The following is a 19,779-nucleotide window of genomic DNA, read 5'->3' on the forward strand; positions in this document are numbered from 1 at the left end:
GTAGCAGCACTTAAGACTGTCACTTTTTATAATGTTTGCCTATAAACTTTTTTCCAGTGTGGGTTTGAAATGGTGCCCAAAAGCAAACAGAGAACAGGTGGGATTCTGAGGCATGAATCCACCCAACAAGCTCACTGCAAAAATCAACCAGTTCAAACTGTTCAGAAATTCCCAGCAGCACATAAACAACCTATGCTGCAAAGTTAATTCTCCCTGGGACACTACACAGGGATTTTTGCACTGCTCTGAAATTTAGGGACAAATTTTGAGCTCATGTCATGCTGTACCCAGTGGCTCCCCTGTGGCTGGCAGCAGGATTCTGTCCCTGTTCCACAGGCAAGGCTTGATGACCTGCTATCACATCCAGCTCCTCCAGCCCTCTTGGAAGCTCTGCCTTGGAACCAGGCCCTCAGTCATCACCAGAGGCCTGTGAACCAGCCTTTTGCTGGGTTTGTCAGGTTAGATATAAAGAATTTTCTACAATGAGGGTGGCACTGGAACAAATTGCCCAGAGAGGCTGTGGATGCTCCATCCCTGGAAACTGAAAATTTAAGGCCAGGCTGGACAGGGCTCTGAGCAGACTGCTCTGGCTGAACATGTCCCAGCTCACTGCAGAGAGGTCCAAACCACCTAAGGAGGCACAGGATTCCTTTTTAACAAATCCTGCAAATCCTGTAACTGTGGCATCAGTTCCTCCTGCAGAGGTGCACTACCTGACATGTATCACACCTGTCTGCCACCCCTCAGAACACCAAATACCAACAAAGGCACATGCAGAATGACTCTGGGGGTTCTTAAACACTGCAGGACAGGGGGACACTGCTTCTGCTACTTTCTGCTCTCAGCCACATCCTTATTTGTAACAGTGGTGCACACAATGTATTTAAACTTTATAGGTGGAGCTGTTGAACAATACTGCCCTGGAAAACCAAGCTGCTGTTAAATAAACAGCTGTGAACTTTTTCTCTGCCTGCTCATACAGCCTCACAGCACGGTTTATGCCATCCAGCCATCAAGGGGAGTAAAGACTGTTTGTATAAAAGCCATGACCACAATAGAGGACTGGGGACACTCTGACTGCTCTATTTCAGATTATTAAGATATGCAATTGTATTCCAAATCACGTTTCTGTTCCAAAATGTGTCACTGAGAGGTTTATACTTCCTTAGGTTTTAAATTATTTATTATCATTATTATTAGTCTCCATTTAATAAAATGTTAACAAAGAGCTGCTTATCTTAAGTCTCAAGTCATTTAGTTACTTAGTTACAGAGCCAAATAATGAAACGATCAGCTAATAGCTAACCCCAGCAAAGATTCTCACACAACTCTCCAGAACACAAAAGCCTCAGACCCCATCAAGCCACTTTCACTTCAAAAGGCTTTAGTAAATAACTAAACACTCACCACAGTGGGCCCAGAAGGGTCAACAGACCTGACCTGTCAAGAATCCAAGAGGTTCATTGCAAAACTGAACGTCCCCACAGGGAACATCAGGCTGCCAACTACCACCACCACTGCTGCTTCTCCTGCCCCTCCTCATGGTTCTCCTGCCATTGAGGGAAGTCCAGCAAGACCACAGTGGATGAACAACGTGGAATGTGGATGTCAAATAGGTCTCATGACTTTGCAGGTCAAGCCCAAGGCTTTAGGCTCTCTGCAGGAGGCAGCCCAGGTACCACCAGTCAGGTGTGCAGCATTCCTTCCCACCTCCCAGGGACAAGGTGATGTGACTCTCCCTTAATTTAGGCTGGCAGACCAATATCAAGGGGATCTCCATGCCCTCTTCTGACAATAGGTGATAAAATCAGCCTGCAAAAGACTCAGAGAGTCATTCCTGGCCATGGTGACCATCTCCCATTAGCCAACAGCAAAACAAAGGCTCCTTAGACAAAAGGACACAAAACAGTGTTTGCAATTCATCCATCAGCTGCTCCAAAGCCACTGGATTCCTGCTGTCCCATTTGTACTGTTACTAGCAGCCAGCTGCCAGCTCTGCCCAGCTCTGCCTCTGCCAGGCACCATCAGGAAGTCTCTGTTCTGATAAAACACTTTCCTTTCCAAATTGCTACAGTTCCTCCCATGATTTTAAAACACTAACAGTTTATTATTTTTTAAATCCCTTGTCCGTGAACAAGACTCCAAAGAGCACGAATCATTTCCCCCCATATAGCGTATAAAAACATTGGCTGCTCAAATCTGAAGAAAAAGATCTGGGCCTTGTAGAAAAGCTTCAAACACAAAACTTAAAAGAGCTATCCATGATAGTTACAACATAAATACATAGCAGGTTCTTCATCTTTACTTGTTCCTTTAACAGAAACTCCTGGGCTGCTCTATGTGACAGACTTTCACAAAACAAAGGGCCAGATTCTCCAAAATAACTTTTTCCTGGCATGTTCATTAGTATTGTTATCCTTATAGAATAAGGACATAATCATCTGATGGGTAAAGAGATGAAACCAGACCAAAATAAATTACGTAAGGAACAGGAATAATCCTCTTGCCCTGGAAATGAACATTTGCAAAATAAAGTTGCCACGTCATACGTGGCTGGTGCTCCAGCAAGTGTCGAGCTTCCAGCCACTCTGACCTGGACCATGTCAGCTCCTACTGAGTGCTACAAGTACTAAAACCATCTAAAAAAAAGTGAGTCTCCTCCAATTGCAATAACTTGCCAATGTCATCATGGGTAAGGGAAAATATTACACTGCACTATATCTTGTTTTCCTAAGCTTTGAAGGCTTAGAAAAATAAAAAATTCTGGTAGGCAACAAAGCGTTTTGCCACTCATGCACTCCTTGGACAAGAAAAAAAATTCCCTGCTAAAACCAAAACTTATCCCCATGTGATTATATCTGTCTTGGGTCATCCTCCTTGGCAGCAGGTAACAGTCCCCAAGCAGCATTTGGCCGTGGCTACAGCCACCCAGACCTCCTCACACCCAGCAGAGGAGGGCAGTGGGACCAAACCTCACGAGGATGTTGGTTGACACAGGGTGAGGGACATGAAAATTTTCATCAGGGCTTTGACCAAGCCAAGCAGTTGGGTGAATGTGTCTCACTCACCCCGTGGTTAAGGAAAGATTCATTCCCAAAGAGAAAGAAATTATACTTGTCTAGGCTTTGTGCAGAGATTAAAAATTCCTACAACTGGTAGCCTGCTTGCTCCTACCTGTCTTTATAGACATGGTTGTTGAGTTACGGCTGCACAACCGCGCAACCTGCGTCAAAAACGCCAAGTATCACATGGTCCTGGGCTTGGCCCTGTGCTCTGTGCTGCTGGAAGCCAGGCCAGGGAAGACTCAGAGCATGCCAAGTTCAGAGTAAACAGCAGAGAGACCAGCGAGGCCACCTCCTGCTGCTGGGAACTGCCCTGCCACTTCTTCCTGTTTGTCCCCATTCCCCAGGCCTGCTCCTTGCAGGATGAAGAGTTCTCCACACAGCAGCACCACAGGACTGGTCTGCAGACAGGGCAAGAAACAGGAAAGCACCAGGAAGGCTTCTGCACAAAGACTTGGCAACCATGGAGGGAAAGAGTACCCCCAACTTTGAGAAGCCACACCAAACCCCCTAAAATTACTGTGCTGCCTTCTCTAATTTCATCAGTTGGATGAGAAACTAAAGGCCATCTTCAGGATGTGAATGCTTTGTTCCAGGCACTAAACCTTGACCATTTCTGTTCCAGTCATAAACTCCACCATCTGCCTAAAGTAATAGAGTGGGAGTCTCTCTGCTAAGTGAACTGAGGAGTACAACAAACCTAAGACACATGTAACACAATCTCAAAAATAATTAACTGCTCTTCAAACTCATTACAGAAGAGTCTTCTCATGTAATCTATTATACAATACAAAGGGGAAATGAATCACGTTTTGCCAGAACCTCAAATGAAAAGCTGAAAAAAAAAATTAATCTTCTCTTTCTAAAAAAGCAGAATTTGAAACTAGGAACATTTTCTTATTGTTTCTTCTTTCAGCAAGAGCAGAACTTCAAATCTCCCTGACTGAACTCTGCACGTAACCAAGTGGCAGAGCAATTAAACCAGCTCCTGTTGTTCAACCCAGCCTTAAAGTCTGCTTGGGAAAGGCTCCATAATAAAATATACAGCCTTGGGAAAGCACACGAGCACGTATATTTGGTTGCAAAAGGTTTTTCTTGGGCTTAGTATTTTCTTCCATCTATTCCAATCCGTAGCTCTTTTTCAGGTTCTTTATTTGCATTTCAAGAGCAACATAAAATCTGAACAAATCATAGCGTAGATCCAAACATAAAAACAGAACCTTTTTCTTCCAGGTTTGCCAAAGTCCATGCTCAAGACTATTACTGCTCAATGTGCAGAAGAAATAAATTACAACTGGGAGGATAAAAATTGCACAATTCAATGTTGCAGTGTTAGTTCTGGATGCAGAGAACATCTATTCAGATTCCCTACAAGCAAGTCAGCAGTTGTTTCTTTTGTACACGGTCCCATTTTTACTTGACTATACAAATCCTCTTAATTTTAGCAGCTCGTCTGGAAGTCTCATCTTGCCTGTTCCCCTGAAATTCATCTCCCCCCACTTCCTAAAGCGGGATTTGAAAATAGGCACTGGAAACAATATCCCCAAAACATCCTCTCAGCATTTTTGAGAGCCCCATCCACAACACACACGAGTATAAACCACGGGATATTCTCCAAACACTTCAAAGCCTCAAGGCATACCAGGCTCCCTTTCAACCCAGAGCAATGTTTAGGCAAGAGGCATCATAGCTTGTTTAATTCCAGCTCCACACAGTCTCCAGTGAGGACAAAGAAAGAGCAGCACAAGCCCAGAAGTGAAAAGCCAGGCTGGCTACCTGCCCTTCCAGGTGGCACACAAGCTCTCACACAATGCTTCACCTGAAATTCCAGACACCTCCATCACTCCTGATGGTACCAGTGGCTCCTGGGCACTTTGCCATGCTAATGGAAGAGTGCTCAAACCTTCTGAACTGCCAGAAGAGCTCTTACTGAGCTGTGGTTCACTGCAGATTTGTTAGAGAGTCTCCATGTTAATCCTGCACGGCTGAAATACCTGGGCTACCCTGCTGAGTAAACAATATCAGGGAAATCTGGGTACTGTATGTATAAACACTGTAGTATCTCAACAACACTAATTTTCATAAATAAACAATGTTTAACAGAACCATGCTCAAGAAGTACTCAAAATCTGAACTGGGTGTTTAAAATTATTTTCAAGAACTGTCAGGTGGCATTCAGGATTAGAAGTCGTATTACTTTCCTTGAAACAAATTAAATATTGCAACACTGAGCCACTGAGCAGGGCGCTTTCCAAACTTGCAAAGCCAGTCTCCCAGAGCAGGTTCTGCTCCTGCCCAGCAGCAGCTCCTGCCAGCAGCTCACCTCTCCACACAGCCCATCCTAAAGGAAGCATAGCATGACTTTTTCTACTCCACAACTTTTTATTACAGTTTAAAAACCAAGTCGTTGCATGGTGTTCTGATCAATTTCTGTCCGTCCAACCACAATGGAACCTCCTCCAGCCTTGTTCTGGTGGGTGCAGCCCACCAAGGCATCCCCAGCCACAGCATCCCACTCAGAACCAGACACAGGTCCCCTGGGAGAAAGCCTGAGGTGTCACAAAACTCTTTTCCTACCTTTTCCTTCCATGTAACAAAACTCTATTCAAAAAAGAACAGCTAAGAGGGGGGAAAAAAAAATCAAATACAACCAAACTATGATTTTCTTGTCCTCAATCAGCCTCTCATGCTCATTTTTCTCCCTTCCCGTCCTCCAACACATTTCCCTTTCCAGTAAACCCTCACAAATGCAAGCCATTTCTTTGGTACAAAGGAATTTTCCCCTCTTCCCAGTTCTTGTGGCTTTGCTTGACAGGGTCAATGTCCCAAACTGATGAGCCAGTTCTTTTGTGGGGGAGGAAAAGCAATAATTACACACAACCTGCAACGTGTGAGGAGGGGAATGAAAGTAGGTCAGGTCTCAACTCCTCAGCTTCACTGGGGTTCACCAAATGCTTTCACTTACAGTCACTTTAAAAATACAATTAAAATAATAATAGCACAGCAAGTGAACAAAGCAGCACTGTAGAATTCAGCTTTCTGTCCCCTTCTTTGATATGGATAATTGCATTTGTGTGGTGACAAGAGGCACAAAAACCTGAACCAGCAGAAAATGTAGCCCACAAGACACATCCCAGTATCAGGTGCTCTGATATTCAGAAGCCAAGAAAAACAAAAACATTAAAAAAGGGTTTTTTGGAAAAAAAAAAACCCACCAAAGAAACCACCAGTGATTATTAAGAGATGGGAAAGGATAATCTGGAGAAATACATAATCGGTTTATAAATTATAAGGTGGTTTTGAAAGTTAAAAAAAAAATCCACAATAAAAAAAAAAATCCACTCCTCTTACAGAATCTCTTGTTTTGCAACTGTCCTGGTTGGGAAGCACAGTCCCCAAGGAGCAAATGCCAAGGCAGTTCTGCTGACGCTCCCAGCCCCGACTGAAACCCGAAGGGCCAAACTTCCAGAACAGCTCTGGCACTCCCAGCGCACGTTTCGTAATTATAACAGGAGCTGCTGGCTGCTGAACTCCTGCAAATCTGGTCCTTATTTAAGATCTGACTCTTACAAAGTCGCTCCAAAGTTGCTCAGTTGCTCCAACTTCTCTTTCAATCAGCTGAAAAGTCAGTTTAGTCCCTGGTACTGCAAGACGGCGTCTGTGATTTGGGGAGCATGCTGTGCCAAATCTCCCCAAAAAAACCCACTGCAAACACACCCTGCAACGTGCTGAACCTCAACTCAAAGGTCTCTGCCCCAAATCAGTCCCCAAATTGCTCAGAGGATGATTTTACACTGGAAGGCTCCATGCCAAACCAAATACTGCCCTGTTTCCCACCACTAACACATACAGTGTCCTCTGCAGAAGGTGCTCCCACTTGTCCAGCTGGGATTCATGGTCCCTTTTCAGCCTGAATTTTGCACTTCTTTAACTACACTGAAATAAATTTTCTCTTCTAGTCAAACCAGGTGTGCTATTACACACAGACAAGACATAACTTGCTAAAGTGGGTGATGGTTCTTTTAAAAACACAAGATTTAAACTGTTCAGGAGCACTGCTTCGAAGAAAGTCTCTTCCACTCTAAAGATTCAATTTTGAAGAGTCTCAAAATGTTTAACAGTTGAAAATCTGACACTTCCAATAAGGAATTTTTCTCTAGAAATGATAGAAAAAGACATAGTTCAGTATTTTGCTAGCATTCCCATCCGATCCAAAACGAAATACTCACTTTAAGAAAACACTAATCTCTGAATGTTTTTGTTTAAAGCCATTTAAAGATCATTTCTTGTGAAGCTGGGAAGCTGGATATAGAAATAAGCTCATTAAGGGCTACGCTATGGTTATTATTAAAACACCACAATAGTCCATCTTCTCATGCATACACAACCTTGCATAACTGGAGATGTCAGCATTTTCATTGTAAATTCTGCTTTCAGAGGTTTCAAATTTGCCTGTAAAAAAGTTGCCATGGGCTGAAATTTGTTGCTATTTCCCTGCCAAGGAAGAACTATTTTAATATTAGGAAACTATGCATTCATTGGAGTCGGCCATGGTTTGGGGTTTTATCTATACAAGTGGTTTAGAAAAAAAAAATAAAAAGATAAAAAAACCTCACAACTCAGCATCTTTGAAAATCTTCTGGCTCAAAAAAAAACCCCAAAGAAACAAACCCTCACTAAAGGAATCAAATTCCCAAAAGTTAATAACTATTATACTCCTTCAAAAAGCTTCAGCTGGATGGCAGATAAGCCTAAAACATGCAATTATTTCTGCTACTTTGCAAAATAGTAGCCACACTGAGAGACTACCAACTCCCAGTGTCTCATCAACACTGACTGTAAATAACAACCCTACCCATGTCCAATTAGTTTGAAGCTCAAGACCATGCCCCTGCTAAAGGGCTGCAGATTTTAAACACAGAATGGACACATTAAGACTGATTTAATCTGGCTGCTTGTACAATTCCCCAGAATCTCAGCTAGCAAATCCTGTACTGGGCCAAATAACTTACTGAACCAGATCCCTGAAAGGGCAGCCAGCCCTCACCCGAAGCTGTGGGGATGTCACATTCCTCCATAATGGGCTTTAATAATTGCCCTTCCATGAAATAAAATTAAAAGGAAAAGAAATTAAAAAGATAAAGCCTACTCTGATTTAACTAATAGGTTTGAATTCTTAATTTAACTCACAGATATCAAAGCCTCTGTTCTCATTTAAAAAAGAAAAAGCCAAAATAAAACAGCCAGAAGAGAACCCTGGGTGAACCATTTGCTTTATTTTTTTCCTACCAAACTAAAAGCAGCATTCTGGTGCTTCTACTTTGGTAGGAAACACCAAACTACACCACCTCTGTCCCAGGAAAATGATGGATGTGCCGGGTCCCCCCAGCCCTGTGACCTCTCAGCAGGGTGGCACTGGCTGGAGACAACCCATGGGGACACCCCAGGATGGGGAGTGGGACAGGGGACATCCCACCACCACAGCCTCCCTCCTCCACACACTGGAGCACCTCACAAAATCCCACATCCTGACCCAGGCAGGTCACAGCAGCTAAAGAAGGATCTCCGAGTGGACAGTGCTGACCACTGTGACCACAGGTGACATCAATCTTTAAGCACTGCCAACATTTGGACAAAAATGAAGGTACATTGCTCATATGATTCAACATTTTTGCAGAAAGGAAGGAGCTGTGCTGAACATACTTATTTTTGGATGTTGTTTAGTGTCAGCAAATGGCTATGACTGAGTAAATCCCAAAGGAAAACTCTTTATTCACTTCCACCATAAGCACACGTCACCCCTTAAAGGGGATCTCTCCCCTTCCCTGCTGCCCTGGGAACCTCCCAAATTTAGGACCATTCTCATCTACTGTGTTTTCCACAGGACACAGAAATAGGCTGTCCCTTGTGGAAAGCTTAAATTAATCCTTTGAAATTTGACCTAAATTAAAAGAATTGAAACGCGTTGTCACCACACCGGGCAGGGGCTCCGAGTGGGTGCTCCAAGGACAGTGTCAAGGCATTGCATGAGGGTAAGAGACCAAATTAGCTCCCCAGCAGGATGATAACACACAGCCTGGCCAAGGGGAGGTCAAGGGAGAGCTCACTATTTATCAAATATATGTCTAAACTAATTATTCAGTTCACAAAGTAAGCCTTCAACCCATGTGTGCGGTCAGAGCCCTTGTGAAACGCTGGCTATCATCAAAGGCCTGGGCACACACAGGCTGAGAGAATGGTGCCTTTGTACACGCTGGGGGAGACTTGTTTCTAAATATTTAAAAGCAGAAAAAGTCTCTCTGCTCCCCTAGGACAAAAAACATGTATGTAAACACTTGATGTGAGATATAATCTGAGAGCTGACAGTCCCCACAGAAGTCCTACAGGTCCTGTTTCTGCTCACACAGCTCAACAGCCCCAGGTTTTGCCATCACTGCTTGGGAATAAAGCACCACAGCTGAGATCCACCACGCTCAGGATCCCACAACATCAGCACCAACATTACCACTCACAATGGATCAAGATGCCATTTTCAGTGTAAACACTTCCACACGGAGCAGAGTAATACCCAGTGGTCACAGAGGGATATTTATTTACTCAAGACTGACTGAGAAGAGCCAAAAAGCACAGCACCCCCTTAATGCATGACATCTTGCACATATCCATCAGCTGATCACCCTGCTAGATAAATACTGCTCGAACTAAAGCACATACTTTAGTATTTTTTATACACAGCCAGACACCCTGAAGAAAATGATTTCAAATGCCCCTAAAGTTACACATAGCTGAGAGAAGGTATTTTTCTCTGTTACACCCAAAGGAAGAAATCTCAATTCCTGTTAAGGTTGTGTACAGCTTTTCCAATAGTCTGAGTCACTAAGACGATAAACAATAACAATCCAAGCACCTTGTATTAAAAATAAATAAATAAATGCAGACAATTCAGGGCATGTCCGTGAAGGAAGACTCAGGAGCAGATCAGCAAATGTCACCAAAGGTCATGGCCCTGCCGAGCTCCTCAGCTGGCATGAAATGTCATAGCTCTAATGACTGCAGTCAGCTCCCCCACTGAAAATTTACATTATTGAGCACCTGACCCCCAAATTAGCTGTGTCCAAAACATTTTGGCATTTGCTAAATCAAAAAAGAAGCCTGCTCAGTCTTTGAAGAGATCTTTTGAAGGGTTTTTTTGGTTTGGGCTTGGAGAGCTTGTGGGTGGCAGTGAGAGAACCCAGAGAAGGTGATTGTGTAAAAACTTGGTTGTGTTTTGGTTTGTTGTTTCTTATCAAAGGGTTTAATGAAATACATAAAGGAGGTTTTATTTCCCAAATCTCAGATATAAATCCCACACAATTCCCTGTATTCTGCAGCATAAAAGCTCTTATTATGCTATTAACTTAGAAGCACTTTCTGATTTTTTTTTCTTGTTTCTGGTAATGATTTGGGTTCTCACGTCTAAAAAATTGTTTCACATCAGTAACATTCCTGCCCAGAAAAGAAGTTTTAAATCTTTTTTCAACAATTTACTCTTTGATAAAACCCAGATTCCACCCCCAACACATTCAGCGTGTAAGAGACACATATTCTCAAACTGTGCATTCCAAAATAATAAGAGCTATTCTTTCCCTGAAAAGTTGCAAAATTATCAGTCATCATTCAAAAAGTATTACTCTTCTTCCTGTAAAACACTTCACCAGTCTTCAATTACATTATTTCTGACTTAACCCAAAAAATTAGGGGACCTCACTACAAAGCTAATCTAAAACCAGAATTATTCATGATTTTGTCATTCTCCTGAAAAGCCAAAAAGGCACCAGATGTTCAATTAACAAATCATACAGTAAGTGGCAACAAGAGTTGGGCTTTTTTTATTTTTTTTAAGTCTCAGGTTACCTTAAAAAAAAAAAAAAAAAAAAAAAAAAAACCAAGCATTTTTGCTATCAACAGTCTCTGTGGCTGACAGATGACAATATTGCTATTCTTTGAGAATTATTTTCAGGAATGTTTGCTAGGGAAGAGGGCTCATCATCTTTAAATAGTTCATCCCCTGCCATCAATAAAAATGTACTTGGAGTGGAGTCTAAAATGCATTAGCTGGTGACGTCTATTTTTAGAGGCAGTGGATAGAAACAAATAAGTTTTGCATGAAGAATTATTAAATAAAAACGAAGCTGTGTCCATGGACATGAGGAGCAGAATGTGTAAAGGCCAAACTCTCTGCAGCAAGCTTGCCAGGTCAGAAATGCTCTGTGGACCATTAGATCAGCTTGACAGCTGAGTTATTGGAACTGTGAACACTCCTCCAAAGACAGATACAACCTTATGAAAGAAGCCTCACTTCCTCCCCCAGATACTCAGAGAGCAGAAATGATCCAGCACAACACAGTAAAATCATTCTTCAACACAATCAGCCCACAACAATAAAAAAGCAGCCCCTCCTGAGCTCTCCAGAGAAGAAAACCACTTTGCAAAGCTTGAGGAACAGACAAACCTAGAAGAACATACCAACAAGTGCAGGCTTAAAACAGATTTTATCAAAACACTTCTTTCAATGTGAAGGTCTAGATTGGCCTTTGCTCTCACAGCAATAAACTCCAGCCCTTCTACTGAGATCTCAGCATTCACACCTTCAGAACTTGTGATCCAGACACTGGAAGTTTGTCCTGAGTACAAACACCAACAAAGCTGCAATACCATTTTTGCAGAGTGCCTGGCAAAACTGAACATTCACAAATGAAAACTACTGAGATTCATTTTTCTCTGGAATCCTCAGGTTAAGACAATCCCAAAGAGCAGCAGCCACTTCGTTCCTTGAGACGGCAACACACAACAGCACAAAAGTGCCACGGACTGGTTTCCTTAAAGACCCGTTCCTGAAAACTTTCATCTGTACACTTGGATTATACAACGTGATGACAGTCCCAAGTGAAATCACTGACACCACTGGCTTGCACAAGAATAAACAAACTCACGCTTGTACAAACACAGCCCGGGCGAGAGCAGGGAAAGTCAGAAACCGTAACTCTCCAGGGCTGCTCTGTTACTTGCCTTGGATTTACCAGAGCACATGGAAAGATCTTGACTTCTATTTCAGATGTCTAAGCATTTAAAATTAACTTCTTTTAAGGAATTAAGTATTTGAGAGTGATTTACCTTCGGGTTCCACCGTGGTGTCTTCAACAACTAAATTAAATGAAGGTCGAGCCAGGGAAAGTCCAGCCATGGTGAACACCACCAGGCAGATAAGGCAACCCGAATCCCAGCTGACCATCTTTTTAGAGTAAATTCCTGGTCCATTTCCATATCTCCATGTGGACTTTAATCCCATCTGAGCACCTCTAGAGAAGCATGGAGAGAAAGCTGTGCCTTCGGCCAGGGTACTGCCTCTTCCCTTGGAACGACGGCTGCTGCTGCAGGGAGGAGAGAGATTTAACACTGTCAGCAAAAACATCTCCAAACACAAACCAAAAACCTTCATAAAGCCTCAAACAGAGCTGAGGTTTGAGGGAGGGGAGCAGGAGGATGGGAAAAATAGTTTTCCAGCTTCAAGAATATGTGAAAAGTGAGTGACTTTTCATCTTCTGTTAGCAGTTTCCATCATCACCTGAGGCGTAACCAAGTCCTCCTTGTTTTCACAAAATCACTTCTCAGCACATATTGAGAGCTATTTTACTGACAGAAAAACATACAGGTTTTCAAAAATGAGAGGCACACACATGTGCAGGCACATAACCTGTAATGCTACAAAATTACCACAATTATACAAATTATATTCTTGTTATTGTTTGAAGGTTTATGTAAGTTTCCCTTGTTTTTCATTCCTTCACCTAGGCAGTTCTGTAGCCAGACGAATTTGCAGTAATTTTCCATAAGAAAAACAGTTGAAATAACATACTGCTTAGACTTGGAAAAATCTGTAAGACTATTTCAACTCAGGACTTCCAGCTCCCCCATGGATGTACCTTCTTCTGACTCAGTTTAGTGTCCTTTGGAAGCCCCTGAGTCCTGGTCGGGTGAAAGGCTCAAGTCTTTGCAGTGATATTGGTTTGCTACACTGCATTAATTAAAATCTGGTATAAAATATGGTACAGATTGCTGTTTCACAGGAGACCTGCCCAGCACCACTTTCCATCCATACATGCCAAGCTATGTGCACAAAACTTTCTTTGCTTAGTCTCTCAATGATGCTTATTGAGATAGACTTTTCCCCCCCCCCATCTCTGAAAAATATATCTTATTCACAATAAAACGAATTTAAATGGATGGAGTTAAGTGGCATCTAACCATGGTCTGACAGAGAAGTGGCAGCAAAGGAACTGGCACTCCCTTCAGGGGACCCTGTTGCTTCCATACAGATGCCAGGTGAGGGTCAGAAGAGCATCCTCCTCACAGGGTGATTTAACAGCTCAAGCAGAAAATTAGACCTGATTTTCCGCTTCAGAAATAAAAGTAAAACCTCAGTAAATGGATAAAACAAGTAACTGCAGCAATTGTTCTGATCTGGTCAATGATTCATCTTAGATGTGATGAAACTCAGCTGAAATTAGGAGAGTGCTTGTCTGGAAGGGGAAAAAATAACACAAAACCTTTTTCCCTCCTGCCCTCAACACTTGAAAATTAAAAAACAAAAACAAAAAAGTCAGGGAGTGTGGAGATAAAGTAAACCTTCTCCAAACTCCTTGTCATTGGGATTAGGTGTGGTACCTCAGCAAGCTGAAACAGGGACACAGATTCTCCCTTTATAAAGCCAACCATTTAAAAAGTTGATTCTGATTTTTATTAGCCCTGTGCTAGCTGCCAGGAAGCTCACAAATGCTGTTGAGGTATCTTTTATCTTGGGTACTATACACAGTAACTTCTGGAGTCAGTAGAAACAGGTTTTGGATGGCATAAAGAAGTCACTTGAGGAAAACAATACAAGATGAATCCCTGCCACTTCAGGGCAAGCTTTTTCCAGCTCCATTGGTATCACCTCAAAGCCCTGTCACTCCTGTAAAGATTTCAGCCTGGCTCCAGCACCCCAGACCACAAGCTAGCAACTACCATTAAATTTCCAGTGAAAACACCACCAGACCACTGCACAAACATTTGCCAAGAGCTTGCCCAGCCCTTCTCTAAATAAGCACAGAGCAGGTGTAGAGCTGAAGAGAGCTCTGTCTTTGGGACCAGTTTGTGTGTGGAGCAGGAGTGGAGCAAACCCCCCTGGATGCCACCACCCAGCTCCACTGCCCACCTCGCTGTCTGGCAGCCACAGCCCCGCAGCTCAGTTTATCCAGCTGTAAAGTGAGTAGAAACCCCTAATTAACAGCCTGGGTGTAATGCTGATTTAATTTCCATAAATCATCCTGTAAACTCCGATTAAAGTCTATGTTGATAAATGCAAAATCCCATCATGGTTTTGCAGAAAGAAAACATACCAGAACGACAGCCTGTATTTCAGACTCCAAGAGCATTAATTCCACTGACATTCCTGCAGTTTCAGATTTTCAGACTACACTAAACCCCACCGAAAGCACATTTGAGGTTCCTATCCTTATCCTAAATCCTGAAGTGCAGCACAAGGCTACTTGGCCACGCATCTCCTCACCTGAAGATTTTTGTTGCCTCCTGCACCTCAACATCTGCCGGCAGAAAGAAGGGATTCTTCACCCACAGGGCAGCAGCAAACCCAAAATCCTGGCTTGTGAAGGTGCATCAACACACAAAGCAGAGCTCTGCACCCATCCATGGAGCCAAAGCACTCAACCACCAGGACAGCAAACAGGCTTCAAGGCTTGCCCTCTCCCAAATGAAGTGGAGTCCAGCGAAGATGAAACGAAACCAAATTCTTTTCATAGTTTAATTGCCACAGTTGCTGGGGGACGAGTCCCTGGAAAGACCTCCTGTGCTCGATAATTATGTACCTCTATCTCAATGTTTGGAACACAGCCCCAGCATGCTTTTTGGCCTCCACAATTCTGGCTTCCTGACTACAATACCATAATCCCTCCTGGAGTCTCAGACTCAGTGAAAGCCACACGTAGTGTTTATTTTTCCCCTTGAAAGGGAATTCTGTCTCTCTTCTCAGCCTACACTTTGGGGAGGAGTTGTCAGCCCCCAATGATTGATGGCTCTCCTTGCCACTCGCTCATCAAGTCAATTTTCACCTCGTCACATACCTGCCCAAATTTTCTTTGCCAAACTGACAAGCATGGGAAAGCAGACTGGTTTGGGAGCCCAACCAAATTCCTCCAAGCTGTACTTCAGTTTAAACACACTCGCACACACAAACAAGTAGTACTTGTTCAGCAGTGGCATTAATTAAATTCAATGCTCAGTGTTCTTTTTAATCTACTTGCATTGTTGTTTATAAGATGTTTATCACTCCCCAGGGACAGGACGATTTGTAGAGTATGTTAACCAAATCAATACATTGCTCACTGTATAACTTTTCAGCATCTTTCTCAATTAGGCGGGGAATAGCAAAATCTGAGTGAAATATGGATCTTCCCTCCACAAAGAAACCTCAAGCGCTCTAAAAGCTCAGTAGGTTCGTCAGAAAAATCCAGGTAGATGAAGCTTTGAAGCTAACAGCTTTATATACACAATTCCACTGACAGAGGAACTGTGTATGGACAGAAAATGTAGAAATATACATCCGTCAATAAAAATACATACACACATATATATCTAACAAGACTCTTCAGCAGAGTTCAACCTCCAAGCAAATCTGAGCATCACAGCTATTAAACATTAATTCTGAAGGACTAATGGGAACCGGCTGGCAGCTTCAGTACTTTTTCATTGTTTGAACTTCTTTCATTTGCTTTCCAGGACTATCCTGTTTTTCTCAAGTCTTTTGCCACCAAGAGATCGGGGAGGGGGAGAAAAAAATCTGCATTTTAATTGACATTCCAGTGAGCGGGAGAAGTCCAGAGGCTGCTGATTGCTGTCTATTCAGCCCAAACAGGCTTTTCAGATGAAAATGAGAAAAGGCTAGTGGAAGATTTACAGGGATTTGGTACAAAGGAGACAATAAAGTTTTAAATGTTGATAGCGTTTCACACCAAACGCATAATGGGTCCCAGTTAGAAGGGGCCGTTTTGCATTTAAATATATATTTCGTTGACGATTTCTCTCCCCCCTTATCTCAGACGGGGCGGTTGTGCCCCTCGGCCCCGCTCCCGCAGCACGGGGCTCCGAGCCGGGGCCGGTACCGAGGCGGGGCTGCTCCTCCGGGACCGAGCCCCCCGTCCTCAGCCCGTGCTGCCCGTCCTGCTGTCACCGCTGGAACCGTCCCCAAAGACACCCGCGGGGATGCGGGGAAGGCAGGGGAACAGCGCTGCTGCTCGGACTTCCCGCACCGCAGCGGCGACTGAGTGACCACAACCCGACCCGCAGCTCCACCGGGGAGCAGAACGCAGCCCCGCACCGGCACATCCCGCCCCGAGCCCCGCACCGGGGGATCCCCGAGCCCCGCGGAGCGCTGGAGCGCGCACACAGCGCCGTGAGCGCGCCGGGACCCCCAGCCCGGCCCCAGGGCCGCCCCTTCCCCGGCCCGCCCGCTGCCTTTACCTGCGGCGAGAGCGCCGGGCGGGCTCCGCTCCGCGGCGGCTCCCGGGCTGGGGCGCGGTGCCGAGCGGCGGCTCCCGGGACGGGGCGAAACTCCCGTCGCTGCGGCCGCGGTCACTGCGCGGGCGGCCCCGGCTGGCGAGCCCGCAGCGGCGCAGCGCCGCGCATCCCCCGCGGGACGCGCCCGGGGCAGGCAGGAGGGCGGCGAGGCGAGGCAGGAGCCGGCCCGGCGCCCCGTCCCGTGCCGTGCCCTGGCTCGGCCGCAGCGGCTACCGACTCAGAGGGGCGAGCCCGCCGTGCCCGGCGCCAGCTGCCTCCTCCCCCGCGCGGGCATCGCCGAGCAGCGCGCCGCGGGTCCCGCTCCGCTCCATCCAGCCGCCCGCCCCGAGCCGCCGCAGCTTTGTCACGCCGACAGCCCCCTCGGGTGGGAGGTGGGTTTTCTCTCCCCCCTTTCCCCCTCTCGGCGCACTCCTCCGGCTCCTTCCTCCTCCCCCGGTCACTCCCCCCGCTGCAACCCGAGCCGTTTCCTGGACGGCGCTGCCGGGCTCTGCCAATCGCCGCCGAGCCCCTTCCCCCGCCCGGCCCTCGGAGGTGCGGAGCAGGGAGCCCCCACCCCGCCCGAGGGTCGCGGATGCCCCCGCGGCGCGGACCTGGAACACTCGGCGGCACCGGAGAGGAGCAGGAGGGGAGCGGGGACCCCCCGCTCTGGCCGCTGCCTGCCCGGGGGAGCGGGACAGCTCATCCCGGTGCTACCGCAGGGCTGAAGGGGAGGAACTCCGCGCAGCTCCCGGACGGTTGCTCCGCTGAAAGTTTTCCAGCGGGTTGGAAAGGAAAGGAGAGGAAAGGTGGGGAGCGCGCAAAGCGCCACCGCTGAGGGTGAGCCTGGGCTGTGGCACCGGCACCCCGGCACTGGGCAGCATCTGCATCCTCACGCGAAAATGGTAACAGCTCAGCAGCGGTCCCCGAAACCTCTCCTGAAGTGTTTCTGGCTCAGAAGCCATGGCTGGCCTGTGGCCAGTTCCATCTAGAGAGGGTGGTCGGATAACACCCTCTCCAAAAATCACTCTCATGAGCTTCTCCGTCCAAAGCTTGATTGCAGCTGCCCCGTGAATTGGTCTGACAGTGCACTTTTAATACCTGTGTGGTGCCCACATGGGGAAAATTGTCAAAAAGTTATGCAAACATCATTTATTTGGACACACAGATTTAAAACTGCATAATATGGGTATTTAGAATTCAATACAGCTTAGCCTGATCCTTGCTTAATAAAACATTTGCTTTAGATACCATCAACTAAAAGGTTTTGAATATGGAGTCTGTGTAATGCTTGCTTGTGTAGAGTAAGCTTGACAACAAAATCAATAAGTGGTGGTTGCCTCAAATTTAATCAGTGTTGATCAATTTAATGCTACTTTATTTAAGCTCTACTGTACATTTTATATGTTGTGTGTGGCATTGTTCAAGGGGATTTTCAAGGACTGAGGCCACACGTTGTAGTGTAAGACTATTTACACACACCTAGACACCAAAAACTTGAAAAGAAGTTTTCTGTAGAGTATGTACTTACCTCCCAGCATGTATTTCCCCACCACTACTGCAGTCTTTATGAGGGATGGCAGACAAATTTGTAATTGATTGGAAACATAGGTTTAGTTTTTTGTTTTTGTGGAGTGGTTTTTTTTTTGTTGTTGTTGTTCCTAAAGCAACAGACATCTGAATGTTCTAATTGAGAAGCTGAGATGTCACAGTCAAGATCCAATTTTCCCAGCACCAAGCATGTCCATGGCCCATTGAAAACATTGTTAACACATTCTCACATAAATTATTGTCTGGCACAGGAAGCTGCAATACCTTTCCCTATTCATCAATATCTTTGCATACTCTGAAAGAAAAGGAAGCATTCCACTAAAAATGACAAATCAGAACACCTATTTCCAAGGTCTGGAAGCACTTGTCAGAATTTATTCTTTTGGAGGATGAAAAGATAGCAGTCTATCAATAGCAGCCTTTTCTCTTAAATGAGCCACATTCTCCTAAAGTAGCCCACAACAGCCCAGCTCCTCAATCTGAGAAAAGCAGAAGCATGTTTGGAATTAAAGGGGTGGGGGGGGAGATCAATTCTGTCATCATATTTAGGCTTCAAGAGATCTCTGTGGGCCCAGGGAGCCTTTCATAGCAGTTAGGCTGCTGAATGAGAGCATAATCTCTTTACAGTTTTTTCCTCCTCCTCTCAAAGTGGCTGGGATCCTTTCTGTGAGCCCTCCTGCACGTGAATGGTGTGGCTAATAAGCCTATTAATGAGGTTCCACAGCAGAGTGTGAATAGGTAAATAAGCCCCAATCTGTTGAGGTTCAGGAGCAAGGGCAGTAAAGCCATCATGAACTAAAGGTGACAGTTTGAACTGAAATAGGAACAACAGCTCCAGGTTTCAAGCGAAAGAATAGACAGACAAGGCACACATTCAGGCTCCTTCTACCCCCTACCGAGTCCTATTTTCTCTCCCATTCTTCCTCCTTTATAAAATGTCTTGAGTAGTCACCCATTTTTTCAAAAGCTCTTGAGACGTCCTTTTTCATCCTGGCAATGATACATCAATAGGGAGGAAGGAAAATGAGGACACCAATGCTCCTTTGCCCCGCAAGTTTCAAAAGCAGGAACAGCGCTGTGTGCCCTCGCATATGGAAGAGGGGGAGGAGAAAGAAAGTTAAATTGAATCTTTCAGCCCTGCCAGCTCTTTGTCGCTGCTGTCAGCCGAGCTCCGGTCCTCCCTCTGCACGCAGGCAGGGATACAGTTAATGTTCAACAGGGGCAGGGTCCGAGCCCTGCTCCAGCTGCAGCGAGGGCACAGCTGGGCTCGGCCAAATCCCCAGCGAGGGGCACGCAGAGGGGAGGGATGGATTCACTGCTGCCCAACAGCTCTTTTACCTGGCGGGGTAAGGTAGATGTGCCTGACTTGAGGCTGCTCCTGGGCTGGACCCAGCAGAGCCCAGCTCATCCATAAAAGCCCAGCTGGAAGGGATGAAGACAGAAGGTTCAGCAGGTGACAAACAGCTCGAGAGATGGGGTGAGATGGGCAACCAGCCCCTCCGAGTACTGTCGGAAAAGTCACCTCGGAAAAAAGCACAGCACAAAGCTGCTGAGAGCTCTCAGTTCTGCTCCTCGCAGA

General features: G+C 45.4%; 1 protein-coding gene across 3 annotated transcripts in view; it reads right to left on the bottom strand.

Annotated features, from left to right (window-relative positions):
- FGFR2 (fibroblast growth factor receptor 2) overlaps window positions 1-17,561 on the bottom strand; it is an 81,858-nt gene extending 64,297 nt beyond the window's left edge. Inside the window, exons 1-2 of one of the 3 annotated variants that reach the window (XM_030241431.2) lie at window positions 17,264-17,561; window positions 12,216-12,472 (exon numbers count right to left, since the gene is read on the bottom strand). In XM_030241431.2, coding sequence (XP_030097291.1) covers window positions 12,216-12,472; window positions 17,264-17,355 — 349 coding nt within the window. In that variant the 5' untranslated portion in view covers window positions 17,356-17,561. Of the gene's footprint in view, window positions 1-12,215; window positions 12,473-17,263 lie in introns of those variants that run through there. The other 2 variants (XM_030241437.2, XM_018910562.3) reach the window with 2 other exon arrangements.
- Window positions 17,562-19,779: the final 2,218 nt, after the last annotated feature.

This window comes from Serinus canaria, chromosome 6 (genome assembly GCF_022539315.1).
Source record: "Serinus canaria isolate serCan28SL12 chromosome 6, serCan2020, whole genome shotgun sequence".
NCBI lineage: Eukaryota > Metazoa > Chordata > Aves > Passeriformes > Fringillidae > Serinus > Serinus canaria.